The sequence below is a fragment of the Balaenoptera borealis genome, assembly GCF_965194805.1.
Source record: "Balaenoptera borealis genome assembly, chromosome: 3".
NCBI lineage: Eukaryota > Metazoa > Chordata > Mammalia > Artiodactyla > Balaenopteridae > Balaenoptera > Balaenoptera borealis.
The window spans coordinates 108,847,498-108,863,522 of record NC_138866.1 but is presented as its reverse complement, the minus strand read 5'-3'; the positions used below and the strand labels follow the sequence as shown (position 1 = coordinate 108,863,522).

General features: G+C 41.2%; 1 protein-coding gene across 15 annotated transcripts in view; it reads left to right on the top strand.

The window, feature by feature from the left end:
- The window catches only part of RORA (RAR related orphan receptor A), a 729,602-nt gene that overhangs the window by 661,667 nt on the left and 51,910 nt on the right, over nucleotides 1-16,025 (top strand). Inside the window, exon 1 of one of the 15 annotated variants that reach the window (XM_082388121.1) lies at nucleotides 953-1,918. The exons of the other annotated variants lie outside the window; for them this stretch is intronic. Within the exon in view, the coding sequence (XP_082244247.1) occupies nucleotides 1,660-1,918 (259 nt within the window). The 5' untranslated portion in view covers nucleotides 953-1,659. Of the gene's footprint in view, nucleotides 1-952; nucleotides 1,919-16,025 lie in introns of those variants that run through there. 15 annotated transcript variants of the gene reach the window in all.

The following is a 16,025-nucleotide window of genomic DNA, read 5'->3' as shown; positions in this document are numbered from 1 at the left end:
GAAACTTTAAAATGCCCATCCAGATTTCAAGCCTTAGATGTTCCTTGCCTATACTTTTTACTAGGTCAAAAGCAGCTCAAATATAAACAGTTATGTCCTTTGGTCATTTAGTTTTCAAATATCAGTTATATTTTGTTTTATAAAGTGATCTACTTTGTCCTTGTGAGTTCATTCATGGCTGGAAGAAAATCAGACACTTTGTATAAAGCAAAACTTGCAAAACCCTGGAGTCCTATTTGTGGCTGTTTCATGATACAAGTGATAAAATATAAATTTTTGTTTTGTAGATTAGAAAGGACATGGGAGAGGATGAAGAGTGACACTGTAGTTTGAATTTATAATTTGAAAGCATAGAAAATAAGTGATATAAAAAGATTACCATAAAAGTATCACCATTTTGCCACCCACCCTGTCTCCAACACCCAGGCGATCTGTGAGAATTCACCTTCGCTGTTTAAAACTCATTGCAATAAAAAAGTGATATTAAAAATAGTATACTACCACTTTAGCCAGTACAACACATATGTGATATCCCGGGAAATTGCAAAACATCTTCTTTTTTTTTTTTTTTTTTTTTAATGCTATTCTTGTCTGCTTACATTCTTTTTATTTATGTATGTATGTATGTATGTATGTATGTATGGCTGTGTTGGGTCTTCGTTTCTGTGCGAGGGCTTTCTCCAGTTGCGGCAAGCGGGGGCCGCTCTTCATCGCGGTGCGCGGGCCTCTCACTATCGCGGCCTCTCTTGTTGCGGAGCACAGGCTCCAGACGCGCAGGCTCAGTAGTTGTGGCTCACGGGCCTAGTTGCTCCGTGGCATGTGGGATCTTCCCAGACCAGGGCTCGAACCCGCGTCCCCTGCATTGGCAGGCAGATGCTCAACCACCGCGCCACCAGGGAAGCCCCACAAAACATCTTCTTATCCAAAGTTTGGTACCTCACTCTTAGAGTTTTGCAACCAAGGAATATAGCAAATACTGTTTTACATTTCACCTATCCCCTGATGCTTTGCCTGTTTCTTAAATTAATTCACGGGCAATGCATGGCGGGAGGAAAATAACGAAAGCAAAATACACTGATGATACGATAGCAAATACCACTTCCTAACACTACCAACCTAAGAAAATAGCTTTATTTTCTTCTCTCTTGTGCCCGACTTGATTGCATAGAGCAAAAAAATAGATGGCAACTGTTTTTTAATGTCCTGTTAATTCCCTCCCAACCCAATATGCTTAATTCCTCATTCCTCATACCTTTGGGGTGAAGTATAGTGTTCTGTTGCTTGTTTACAGTATAGTCAGGCAACAGACACCGTACATAAAAGGTGCTGCATGTCATCAAACATATCAGGAATGCCAGAGAGTTTTCTGCTTTCATCAATGGGACTGCTCCACTGTGCACATCAAGAAGTTCAAGGGGAGCAGTGTAAAGCTACTCTGCTGTTGTAATATCTTTATCCACTACATTATTTTTGAACCAACCCTATTTACCTTTAAATGTAGTGTGCATACTTCTTGCCTTCCAGAGTTTGAGGATTTCATCGTTCACTTACGGTATTCCTCAGAAGGGAACACGTTCTCTCGTGGAAATTAGTGGCTAACATTAGCAAATTCAGGCCACCTGTTCATGGAAGAGTGTTGTATTTATTTGAGCACCTAGAATGGATTGCCCAGAGGTTGTCTTTTGGAAAAGTGCCCGCACAGTGCCCGAAATACCAGAGAGTGGAAAGTCCGTGGTCTGGACGGGGAGTGACTGCTGCACTCATGAAAACAGTGTTTGCGCGTGGCTGACATTAATGACAACCCAGGGCTGTGCGCTCACCGAACGTTTTCATTTCAGAAGAGCATCAAAACCACCGAGTCCTTTCAAGTCATCTTCTTTTACTGCGAAACCAGAAACCATGCCGACGGCGACTTCCAGTAATAACCTGGGTCCCAGCTGCAGGCTGGATTGAACTGCTTGTCGTATAATTTTCTAATTTGTGTGTAGGTAGCTGTAGCAAACAACTTAGTTTATTTCAGAGCATGACATCAGAAAGCATATTTTAATGCAGCAGTGATGGGTCATGAAGTCAGAATTTCCACAAAATCTGCTCGAATTGAACAGTAACATAAGGAGGAGGAAATGGGAGACTCAGAGGTTCCTCCCGAAGTCAGTTACATTATTAGGTAAGGAGGCTGATTTTAGTTTAACAAATGTACTAGAAGGTATGCTTCCACGGGAACATTGCCCCGTCAAAGCAGTCAACCGGAGAGGCTAAACCTCTGTACCTAAAACACTGTCACGGCCCAAAAACTAATACGTGATTTCTCTTCTGGAACCGCTTTCAACTCCTTTAGCAAAGTTTTAATATTCTCCATAGTGACCACTGTTCCTCTGAAAAAGTGAATTTGATTTTTGAAAACAACCAACAGTTAACTGCGATGAATAAAGAGAAGAAACCAAGCGAGGCTGTTTTCCTTTAAAAAAAAAAAAGTGACTCTAAAGTGACAAAGGTGTCTTTCTCATCTCATCTCATTGGCACTGAGAGCAGTTGCCAAAGAAGGGACTCAAAGTAGTCCTGTGGCAATGACAACATCACTACTTTGAAGATCAGTCCTTATTCTGGGGTAGAGGCTGGTGCCAGTGATTTTGCTGGAAGAAAATACTGGCCGTTCATTTTCTTCTTCCAGAATATTAATATGGTAGATAATGGCCACAACAGAAATAAAGGATGGTCAAAAGCCATCCTCTGCCACAGCACAGGAGCACCTCCACGCATCCAGTATGTGCCCAGGATCCAGACGACCTTACCCTGATCGTACGTGTTTTCGGTTGTGTCAGAATTACTATTCCCCTAACGAACAGAATTGTACAGCAAGTGGCAAGGGTGGGAAGTCGAATGGAGGAAAAACAAAAGGGAAACTCCTGCCCAGGAGGACCACGGAATGGTGACTTTCATTGTCATAATCTGATGGTGGTCACAGGAGAATTCTGACTGCAGCCACCAGTTGAGAAATCACTAAGATGAAGCAGGGTTTGGCTATGGGGCAGCTCAGTGCTTTTACTGCAGTCAACATAGAGTTCCCTGGTTCTGGGCTGGGCGAACCTCACCTACTCGGCAGGGTTCAAGACAAGGGCACCCTGGGGAATTTGATGGAAACGTGAGTTGTGGCATTGAAGTTTTCTCCATGAGAAGTCCTTTGGAACTGCCCATGTTTTATCCTGTTTTGCAGTTTGATGTGTTTGGGGGTATAAAAATGGGCTTTCTTAAAGTTTCCTTTCTTTTAATGTCTATGAAATGCTACTGGATGATATGCAGAAATGCTACCTATCTTCTTGTCCCTATGCCTTTCTCGCAGGGGTTGTTTTGACTTGTTGCAGATGGAGAAAAACAACCACACGGGAGTGAAGTGAGCGGCAGCAGAGTCCTGGAGAAAGCATTCTTACATCTGCCCCTCATGATCTCAAACCCCTCGGCCCACTAAGCCCACTGCTAAAGTCTTTGTGACTCATCTCCCCCAGTTTAGCAATTACTCTCTCCATAGACTGACCAAACATTAATTCAAATAACAATTAATACGAATTTAAATTCCTAGAATATTAAAATACATCATTCGTTTAGGAACTAAAACCGTCGGGGTTTTTAGCTTTCTCCTATATCATCCTTTCTTCCTCCCCATCTCGCGATTGTAGCTGAATAGAATGTGGGCCTGATAAAGTCAGCAGGGATGGATAAACCACACAGCTGTTTATCAGGTTAGAAGAGGAGTGAAAAAACGTGGTATCCGGTGGGTTGAAGGCTCCCCAGCCCTTTGACCCCTTGACGTACGTTAGGCTAAAGGCAGCCTGATCACCACTTTCAAATTTTGGTTTTCTCCATTTTAATCTCTTCCTGAAAGCCCCTTTAAGGAAAGTCCCTGGAATGACGCAATATAAAAGTCACACGGACCTTTTTTTTTTTTTTAAACATCTTTATTGGAGTATAATTGCTTTACAATGGTGTGTTAGTTTCTGCTTTATAACAAAGTGAATCAGTTATATATATACATATGTCCCCATATCTCTTCCCTCTTGCGTCTCCCTCCCTCCCACCCTCCCTATCCCACCCCTCTAGGTGGTCACACAGCACCGAGCTGATCTCCCTGTGCTATGCGGCTGCTTCCCACTAGCTATCCATTTTACGTTTGGTAGTGTATATATGTCCATGCCACTCTCTCACTTTGTCCCAGCTTACCCTTCCCCCTCCCCGTATCCTCAAGTCCATTCTCTAGTAGGTCTGTGTCTTTATTCCCGTCTTGCCCATAGGTTCTTCATGACCATTTTTTTTTTTTTTTAGGTTCCATATAGATGTGTTAGCATACGGTATTTGTTTTTCTCTTTCTGACTTACTTCACTCTGTATGACAGACTCTAGGTCCATCCACCTCACTACAAATAACTCAATTTTGTTTCTTTTTATGTGAATAATATTCCATTGTATATATGTGCCACATCTTTATCCATTCATCTGTTGATGGACACTTAGGTTGCTTCCATGTCCTGGCTATTGTAAATAGAGCTGCAATGAACATTTTGGTACATGACTCTTTTTGAATTATGGTTTTCTCAGGGTATATGCCCAGTAGTGGGATTGCTGGGTCGTATGGTAGTTCTATTTTTAGTTTTTTAAGGAACCTCCATACTGTTCTCCATAGTGGCTGTATCAATTTACATTCCCACCAACAGTGCAAGAGGGTTCCCTTTTCTCCACACCCTCTCCAGCACTTATTGTTTGTAGATTTTTTGATGATGGCCATTCTGACAAGTGTGAGATGATATCTCATTGTAGTTTTGATTTACATTTCTCTAAAGATTAATGATGTTGAGCATTCTTTCATGTGTTTGTTGGCAATCTGTATATCTTTGGAGAAATGTCTATTTAGGTCTTTTGCCCATTTTTGGATTGGGTTGTTTGTTTTTTGGATATTGAGCTGCATGAGCTGCTTGTAAATTTTGGAGATTAATCCTTTGTCAGTTGCTTCATTTGCAAATATTTTCTCCCATTCTGAGGGTTGTCTTTTCGTCTTGTTTATGGTTTCCTTTGCTGTGCAAAAGCTTTGAAGTTTCATTAGGTCCCATTTGTTTATTTTTGTTTTTATTTCCCTTTCTCTAGGAGGTGGGTCAAAAAGGATCTTGCTGTGATTTATATCATAGACTGTTCTGCCTATGTTTTCCTCTAAGAGTTTGATAGTGTCTGGCCTTACATTTAGGTCTTTAATCCATTTTGAGTTTATTTTTGTGTATGGTGTCAGGGAGTGTTCTAATTTCATTCTTTTACATGTAGCTGTCCAGTTTTCCCAGCACCACTTATGGAAGAGGCTGTCTTTTCTCCACTGTATATTCTTGCCTCCTTTATCAAAGATAAGGTGACCATATGTGTGTGGGTTTATCTCTGGGCTTTCTATCCTGTTCCATTGATCTATATTTCTGTTTTTGTGCCAGTACCATACTGTCTTGATTACTGTAGCTTTGTAGTATAGACACAGACCTTTTTAAATCATTGCACTCTCTATGCCTGAGAACTCCCTGCCTTACTGATGACATTATGTTTTTGCAAAGTGCCCTGAACTTTGGTATAGGTTCTCAAAGAATATCTGTAAAATTATGCCCGAAGAAAACATTCTTTGAAATGAATTAGTAATGTCCAAAAGTCAAGAAAGAAAGGAAGGAAGGGAAGAAAGGAAAATAATAAATTCACTTTAAAATGAACTGTACTGTCTAATTGGGCAATGAAGTGTATCTCTTGAGCACCATTTAGCTCGACAGACCAGAAGAGGGGAAAGGATTGTTCTTTCATAGATGAAGTAATTCACTCTCAAGAAACATTTTGAAATGGACTGATATTTCTCTGGTAGAGTTACCTGCTTTGGTAAATTTTATGGTAAAGTAATCAGTTCATCTTGTCTAACTGACAACTCAAAAAGCTGATTCCAAGAACAGGAAATTGGCTTCAATAGAAATACTATTTGTTTATATTAGAGGGTGGGGATGGGTAAGGACCTGGTCAAGCTTATTCTCCTGACTTATTTTGAAGGATGTTTTAAATGAATAATAATTCCTCATAAGTCATCCTTTTGATTATTGGTGAGTGTGTTTGAGGTGTGACTGATTTTTTAAACCTACCAAGGTTATGCACCTAAAAAAATCCTGTTCCATTCAGAATTTCAATTTGAAAGTCTGTACACTTATTCAAATTATTTTTTTCTAAGCCTTAATTTTTTTTGAGCTCCATTTTTTGGAATTGCTTTCAGTGACTGGTTTGGTTTCCCTTTAAATAACAGGGAAGGCAAGATCAGGGCAGGTCATGGTGAGTAGTTAGGTTGATTTTCCTGGAGCACTGGAATGACTCCAGTCACCCCTCTGGGCATTGGTTCCTCAACATCTCACAGGGAAGGCTCTTGTCTGATGAGTACATTTTGGTGTTACCACCAGACCTTGCTTCAGAATTTACTTCTCTATGTCCTAATGGTCCCTGACATGGCCTTGGACTTGGTCCTTGACATTTAATGCGTTAGACAGTTATAGCTGGGAACCATGTAGCTTGAGAGCCTAAAATGCTTCATTGGTGGAGATGGTTTTATTTTGAAAAACACATATCAATGGGAAATAGATTTGCATTACTGATGGTACCTGCCAAGGGCTTTGCCTCTATGGATTTAAAGCAAAAGCGTACCTATTGTGGGCTTGGACGAGAGAGAAAAAAATAAAAAGCAACTAAGCCCCTGCACAACCAAATAAATAAATAAATATGTGAAAAAAAACCCACCTAATTTGGTCCCAGAACCGTCAATTGAAATTGTATACCTTGAAAGGAGAAAAAAATACTTTATTTTCCATTCACACCATTTTAGCATTGTGCTGCCCTGTCTCTTCTGTCAATATATGGCAGGCTGTGGTATTGAAAGGAATTCTCTTAGATAGTAATAAACACTATTTTTTTTTTTAGTAAGGCCAAAAAAGGAGGGGGCAGGTGTGTAGAAACAGAGTGTTCTAGCTCCAGTGGGTAGTCTGCCAGAGCTTTTACTCTGGACCTTGACGAGAACATTTCAGTGTGTTCCCTTGTCTAAACCAAAATGCAATTAAAATGGACAAAGTGGTTGCCAGATGGGCTTCTCTTCCACATTCTATGACTACTTTTCCTGACTAGTGACACCTGGTGGGTTTCGCCATTGACGAGATCCCAACTGTTGGGGAAATGACTGTTCAACTCACTCGCAATCATCATATCACTGTGTAACACAGCAGGACCGGATCTGGCGGTTTATCTGGTGCAACACTACACCTAAGGGCAGGGAGTATCTACAGTATTCCCTAAGAGGGAAGCTGAGCCCTGGAGAAAGAAGGTCACAAAGTTTCACACGTGTCTGGTAAATTTCACTTGTTAGCAGGTAGATTTAGAAGCTTCCGAACCCTGCAGCTGAGTCCCTTCCCTACTTCACCACACAGCTTTTAGAAGCCTGGCTCCCACTTCTTCTGCTTACCACCTCTTCAATATGCCAGCCTTGCTGTGGGCTTTACTTAGAAAGTGGGGAGCTGCTTAATACCCAGTGGTTTCTTTCCATCATGCTTTGTACCTGCTTAGTGTTACTTCTCATATTTAGACCTCTGCATTAGAAACAAAGCCGCTGGGACTTCCCTGGTGGCACACTGGTTAAGAATCCACCTGCCAATGCAGGGGACACAGGTTCAAGCCCTGGTCCGGGAAGATCCCACATGCCGCGGAGCAACTAAGCCCGTGCACCACAACTACTGAGCCTGCGCTCTAGGGCCCGCGAGCCACAACTACTGAAGCCCGCGCACCTAGAGCCTGTGCTCTGCAACAAGAGAAGCCACCGCAGTGAGAAGCCCGCGCACCGCAACGAAGAGTAGCCCCCGCTACTAGAGAAAACCCACACGCAGCAGTGAAGCCCCAACACAGCCAAAAATAAAATAAATTTTAAAAAATAAATTAATTTTAAAAAATTTAAAAAAGAAAGCCACTGAACTCCATGTCTTTATCTGAAAGGAATATAATGACCTATCCCTCTTCAATCTTCTTGCTCATTCCCGCAACTCCAGTAGCAGCTCTTGCCAAATACTACTGTCCTTGAAAGATAGGTGGTGATGGTGATGATGATGATAGCTAATATTTATTGACCCCTTTCTATGTGCTATGCACTGATTCTATAAGCACTTAGTTACCCTATAATAAGGACGTAGGGGTCATTTTAAAGGCTAGGAAAATAAGGCACAGAGATTAAGAAAGCTGTCCAAGTCCACATAGCTAGTAAGTGACAGGGCAGGGATTCAACCCCAGCCTCTAGCGCTTGCAAAGTGATCCTCTCCACTTTACTTCAAGGTTGTACTTTTCTTTCTTCTTTAAAAAAAAGTGGCCACTATCATCCTTAATTCACATACAGTGAAGCTAATGTAACAAGATGACGTGGGCCAGTGGGTTCTGTGTACCCTCTTGGCATCCCTGGTGCCTAGTCGTGCAGGCTCCCAGCAAGTGGTGGTAGGACTTACAGCTGGAGAGACCTGTGTGTAAGGGTGTGCAACATGTTTGTGTGTGTGTGTGTGTGTGGTGATTTAAGATGGTAGCAGCCATTGGCATTAAAAAGGACCTGCTATTCTGAGCTCTGGCTGTGACAGTAAGATGTGCCTGTAGCAGCTGTTAGCAATCAGAGTGTGTTTCCATCTGATGTGAAATGTGCTGCCATCACTTGTGAAGTGGATTTCAAAACCTCGCCGTCCTGAAGTACCAAAGTGTGTGAATGGTGCGCTTTTACTGCAAATTAGAAAGATTCACTTATGCCAGTGATAGTGTCACACTCACTCAAGCTCTCTTTAAGTGACAAAGACGCACATTGCCAAGTGTTGGCTAGCTGATAGGCGTATGTGCAGGACAGTCATAAAATGTCATCTGAAATGTTTGTCTGCAGGCAAAAGAAGCTCCTCAGATTGGAGGAGCAGAAACTGAAAATGGAAGAGGAAGGACAGTGTTGTGAACCTTATTTTGCTATCTTTCCACGGCTGTGGCGTTCTTACCCCACCCCTAGTGCATGACTTACATAAAGATAGTTTCAAGGTAAACCCCCAAGATATACATTTTCTTTTGTAGGGAAGAATGACATTTATTAGGTGTTAACGGTCTGAGAATTGATGCTTAGATGTCAGACCTTCTTAAAATAAATCTGACAATCTCTAAGCTTGGGCCAGAGCATCCCTTCTCCTCCTGTCTCACAACTACTTAATATCCTCAAGGCTCTGCTGCCTTTTTCTGTATTTCCCTTTCCAGTGAAGAAATAGCTAGAAGCTCCTGCTTTCCCCCCTTGGGAATAGACATAGAAAACAACCCTACTTAAGCTATCAGCCCATATTGTTATCCATTGTCTAGTTGACGTTATATATTATAACTAAGAATGGAAACATTTCTTTAATAAGCAAGTTTAAAGAACACGCATTTAGATAGTCAGAAAAAACTCCTCCGGGCATTTGTCTGGTCATTCCTGTGTCCGGCTGAACTGGTTGTCTTAGAAAAGCATTATAAAAGAGAATTTTTTAAAAATTACCATTGACCTGCAGTCCAGAAATACATCTCTGATGTTTTCGAAGGCTGAGAACTTGCCATATCTGTTGTTTAGACATCATTGGCTATGTCCTGGAAATTGGAGGTGGAGAACCTAGTAGAATTTGTCTTCTAGGAATTGGTCACTCATCCTTCAAGATCTTAGAATCTTAAAACGATTAGTATGACAACATCTACACTTCTGCTTCTGGCAAGTCTAAATGATTTGCTTGTGATTTTTAATAAAAAGCAGACCTTTCCCTGGTCTCTTGCCCGGAGTTCCATTCTGCCTATTAATTCTAGGGAGACTTTGTGAAGTGGGAAACAGCACAAAGGTAGAATGGGGATCTGGGCTGTGAGATAATCCTCTTAGCCATCCTCACCCACTAAAATGATCTGTGGACCAAGAAATTTTTGGTATCACCAGTCTGTGTTCCTGTGGCTGTGGACGTGTTGTCATCTTAGTCCTCAGTGGCTTAACATAGAGGAAAGCAAATGTGTTTTCAAGGTTTAAAGTTACACGTTATTTCCAATTTTTTTGCCATGAATCCAAACAGTTTGGTTAGGGAATATTTCTTAAATGACATGGTCTAATATTCAATGAACAGTAATTGATCTTCACAAAAACTACCTAAGCTAATGGAAAGAAGCAATAGGTTCCTCTGCCTGGTGAGCTATGATGACTTAACCTGGATTCTTGTTATTTTGACCCACTTCTGCACATCTTCAGCAGGTGATGTCACCGTTAAGGAGGATAGAAATTGTGCAGTTAGAGTTAGCAATCAGTAGCTGACTTTTTAGGCAGGAGACTTTGGCCCTTTAAAGAGAGTTCTGAGACAAACAGAATATTTTGACTGATTTATTCAGTGAACTATGATGCTATGTGCCAAGCATACAATGGACCAGACTCATAGGAAGCCATAGAACAAATAGATTTAAACAGATAATCCTACTTGTTTTTTTGTTTATTTATTTATTTATGGCTGTGTTGGGTCTTCGTTTCTGTGCGAGGGCTTTCTCCAGTTGCGGCAAGCGGGGACCACTCCTCATCGCGGTGCGCGGGCCTCTCACCATCGCGGCCTCTCTTGTTGCGGAGCACAGGCTCCAGACGCGCAGGCTCAGTAGTTGTGGCTCACGGGCCTAGTCGCTCCGCGGCATGTGGGATCTTCCCAGACCAGGGCTCGAACCCGTGTCCCCTGCATTGGCAGGCAGATTCTCAACCACTGTGCCACCAGGGAAGCCCTCCTACTTGTTTTAAGACCCACTTCTGTGTCAATGGATTTTTCTGTCTTTGGACTTTGGAATTGAATCACCAGGTTTGTTTCTTTTTGTAACATTCTGTGTATCCATTGAAAAACTACAATCTTGTAAATTGAAGTACCAAGATCATACAATACCTATAAGTTGAGGTGTGCATAGGCAGGTGCAAAGTTAAGAGGGCTGTAAAATGGAGTGCTTATCTCTTGGGCTTAGGTGTGAGAATTTGGGGGTAATGGTGTAAAGTAAGGTTATTTCATAAAACGCAGTAAGAGTAATTTTGATGTTTTTGGTAAAGCAGAAACTAGATAAGATCTCCAGATTTGGTTTGGTTTTAAAGATGTTCTTTTCTGTTGTTGTGAAAAACAGACTTTGAATGATGAAAGCAAAGAGCTGACCCCATTGCTCTCAACTGTGAGCAAAGGAAGACGTAACCTAAATGTGGCACAATTGCTCTTGTTAAGGGGAAAAAAGGGATTGGTATCTAGAGTGAGGTTGATCGCTAGAAAAGATTAGCTGCAGTTCTGTGAGTCAGATGACATCTTTTTGGGTCTAGTATTATCCAGAATTATATAAGGGACACATACCTATTGTTGGAAAAGAAGTTTTTAAGAAACTCTCTTGATCATAATCCAACAACTTAGTAAGATAAGATGGATTCTTTTTCCTGCTGATATGAAATGGCTTAACCCACCCTGAGAGATTCAAGAGAAAGATTAGACATTTCTGATTTCAAGGTTCAAGAAAATCTGCAAGAACTTCATATTGAAAAAATGTAGTCAATTCTAGAATCTTAGAAGGACCTTGAGAATAATTGAGAATAATTGGCTGAATGGCCAGTTACCTTTGTCTTAGTCCCTGATTTCACATAACCCCAGAAATCCTCAACAACAAGGCTGCTCCGTTGTTCACAAAAGTGATAGAGATTAGATTAGGAAAGACCAAAAAAAATAAAGAATATGTTGCCTTAAATTGAGGTCTTCTGTGCATGACTGTGTCGTAGGAGAATTCTAGAGAGAACTGGATCTAAAAATCAAAGCCATCCACTGTTCCTCTATATGAAAAATCTGTTTCTTCTCTGATTTGACAGAATTTCCCCATCTAGGGACAAAAGTACTCATTTGGATTTGGCTTTTAGCAGAGATACATGTGCATCAGGGAATGCGAGTCAGTTTCTCTGGAAAGCTTAATCCAGTAGAGATAGAAACATATTACAAAGGATTAATATTCAGTTCCCATTGTCAGAACTACCTGCACATTCACAGAAAGCCACGTGACAACACATACTTGTCTTCCTCATTCTTCAGGTATTTCCTGCATACACAGCTCAGCTTTCTCTGAATTCATATGGGCTTTAACTCTTAGGCTCCTAAGTCTTACATGTGTAAAGACTGAAGGAAATAAAGTTTCAAAAATCTAATTTTGTCATATTTTAGCTTTAGTTTGCAAATGCTTGATCTCTTGAAGAGTTTGAGGTGTGTTTATGTGTATGTTTTTGGCAAGTATATGTAACACTTTTTATTTTAAACAATGATTTCTAAAAAGCTGTTACATTTTCAGCAGAAACCACAATCAAGTTAAAGCTTTTAAGAAGCGGCTTTAAATAGTATGTAAGGTGTAGGACTTTGGTGGGGGGGAGGCAGAGTAAGGTACAGGACCTTTTTTTGGATGGCTATAATTTGACAGGGTCCTTTGAGTCAGACATGAACTTAATACCAAGGGTCAGAATGTGGGAGGGCAACATGTGTTTTTATTGTGTATAACAAGTGGGAATCATACCATTTCCATGATACCTCTGCAAGACAACTGAAGCCCTGATGAAGGGCTCAGTTCAGTGACTTTGCTTGTGACAGCTGTTACAGAGAGGTGACTTCTCCATCTATGTGCTTTTTCTCTCAAGCTGAGACAAAGATAGTAACATCTGGACCCATTAGTCCCTCAGGAAGGCATTTTGGAAACCAACAATTTAAAAAAAATCTTTGAGTCTAGTTAGCAGATGAAAATTACAGTTCTGTGGACTTTTCTTTATTCTCTTTGTGGCAGAGCCTGTAGTGGGTAGTAAGGGCACAGCGTCCTGGTCCTTGCCAAGAATGATATGCCAAGCTTCCTAAAGCTTCCCATCTATATAGGTCTTTTCATCTTCAAAGAGCTTTGTGAGCATTCGTTTACCACCACCTGCCTGGGAGGTAGGAGTTATCCCCATTTTATAGATGGAGGGAGTGGAGTTGTAAGTGACTTGCTTGAGGCCACTCAGGGAGTTGAGTATCAGAGGGAAATGCAGGAGTGCCAACTCCACTTCTTAGCTGGATCAACCTCCAGCTCTTTCTCTCTCATGGCATTTCCCCTTGAGAGCCCCAGATTGATGATAACATAAATCGAAAGGCATCAAATAATCCTGAGCAGGAAAGAGACACTAAGTCTGTCTTTTTTTTTTTTTTCCTTTGGTGGCTGCTTCTACAATTAAACCCTGGGAAACCTAGACATAGAGAAGAAGCCATTCAACCCTCCTGAGGTTCACTTTCCACATCTGTAGAATGGGACTAATAAGACCCATCTGCCTACTTCAGAGTTGTTGTGAACACCAAAATCAAAACAAGCTAGTGAGGACAAAAACTTTGAAAACCGTTACAGAGCTCTGCAAATATCAAGCATTATTGTTGTTGCCAGAAATGACCACAAGACTGCTCTACCAAAGGGGTAGGACTTTTCTAATTAGGGGGCTAACTGCTTTGCTGACGTTCAGCTAGGATCAAGTACTATCATGAAAAAATCCAAAAATCAGTAGAAGAAAAGACTGTACCGGGGACACATACCAGTATTATATTTAGTAGAAAAAATGGCGGACCAAGTTGATTTTTAGTTTGCAGAGTGTGTAGCTGGAACTCGGCCCTCCCCACCCAGGATGCCTATTGAACATGCCTGCACTGTGAAACAAATCCATGTTATACTCCAAGCCTTAGGTCCAGGGACAGAGTGTGCCAAACTGTTTGAATCCCACAGTCTGTTCTTCCACCATGAAGATGTATCGCGAGTTCTCTGCAAACCCTGATGGTGGCCTGGGGCCTCCAGCGGCAGCGCTGAGAGAGTGGAGAGAGAAAAAGGCTCCCTCCCTCCAAGCTGTTCCAGCCACTCTGCAGCAGGGCTCACAGGCAGGCGAATTTCAGCCCCTATTTTTGCCGCCTCGGCTGAGCCCCGTGGGGCAGAGTCCTTGGAGACCCTGGAACTAGAGGTGGCCAGACCCAGAGGGGCTACAAAACTCTCGAAGTCAGGAGTTGCCAAAGTCCCTCCTCCAGGAAACCAGGTGAAGACTCCCTACTCCCCCCCAGCCACCACCCCCCCCCCACCGCCCCCAGCTGGCCTTGACATACAGGCCAGACTGCCATCCAGGCAGCTGCAGAAGCCTTTAATACCCCAGCAGTTTTAAACAGGGGATAAAATAAAGTGACTAATCCATAAAGGACTCAAGCCATTTTGCTGAAAATAAAATCAAATGCCTTAGGGTTTTTCTTTTTAATCTTTATTGGTTTTTCTGCTTACAAAAGTAATACATGCTGGTTGTAAAAAATTCAAACGTTAGAGAAATATGTAACATAGCAGGGGAAAAGTCCTCCATATTCTCAGCCTTCCAGGAAAAACACGGTCAACAGATTGGTATAAAGATAGCTTTTTTGTTGTTTTTTGTTTGTTTGTTTTTAGCAGCAGTTCTTGACAGTTTTTGCAAGACACACAAAATTGCTTGGCATTTGTATGTGTGACATAGTGTCATGGGTGTACCCAAGGTTTGACCATTTCCTGGGCAAGCCAGCAGTAACCCCACCCTGTTCCATCCAATTTGAGAAAGCATATGGTTGTGCAAGTGAGCGAGAGTGAAAGATCTTATGGGGGTGATCTTAGGTCCATGTTAGTTTATTTTTTTATATGAACCAGTAAAAAACTTTATTTTTTTTTTTACTATTATTAGCAACAAATGCCTTGTGACACATCCCACACTGATTACAACATGCTGCTATGTTGTAGCAGTTAAGTGCCAATGTTGTAAAGGATCGCTGTGGTAGCTGGTATGAACTGCCTGTCATATTAGCTGGAGGCTAAGCCGCTTTTCTCTATCCCCGCTTTGGAAAGAGCTTAAAGTCTGCAGAAAAGAATTTCATTTCGCTATAAGGCAGGATTTCTTATCAACAATAACAATAATAATAACTGTTTTGAGTGCCAACTCTTTCTAAGGATTGTGTGTGATGTGCATATATATAGAGTACATGTATAAAATAATCATATGTGCTGTGTCATTTATACATTATATCATTGAATCTTCAAATAGAAAACTGAGACTCAGAGAGGTAGGTGAAGTAATTTGCCCAGCCCTAAGAATTGTTAAACATTGGTATTGGTCAGGCTAAGGTCAAGAACTCGGAATTTTATAAAATTGAGAATGGTCTTAGAAGGTTGATGATTATTTCCAGTTATAAACTAGTCAGGTAACTCCCAGAAAGACCTCTTGACGTCAGTTCTGAGTAGTATTAAGATTAACCAGATTACTTGTGAGATGCCTTTTGATCCTTGGTTAATAGTTTCCTACCAAGAGCAGTATATTCCCGATGTTTGTTATTGGAGTGATTTAGCTCGGCTATTCAGTATGATGAGAAGGGGGGTAGGGTGGAGAGGGAATAAGCTTTTGAGTTAGAGAAAAAGACCAAAATGTGTCCAAATTCCAACCTTACCTCTTCCAAGCTCTCTGACTTTGGGCAAGTTATTTAGCCTTTCTGAGCTTCAGTTTTCTCATCTAAAAAAAATGCAGATAATGATGATAATGATAATAATACCACCTACCTCACAGAGTTGTTGGAGCAGCAAATTAGATAATGCCTGAGACTTTATAAGCCCAAATACATGTTAAATATTATTGATTATTAATCAATCTATTTAGATTATCGTTGAGACATCACTATTCACCCACAGAATGAAGTGATGGGTACAACTCTTGGGCAATTATATATTTTAATACTTGGGCAGAATGGGCATTTTTCTCTGGACCACGATAAATCCAGAAATAGGTCCTGAGGAACAAGTGAGGTGTTAAGAATGCCAGTGTCTTGTTACCTTTTATAATGAAAAGTAAAAAGCAAACTTTTTTACAGAGGTGCAACGCTATATGACCGCCCAGCCTAAGGACCACTTGGCTAATTAGCACACCTGCTTTCCAGG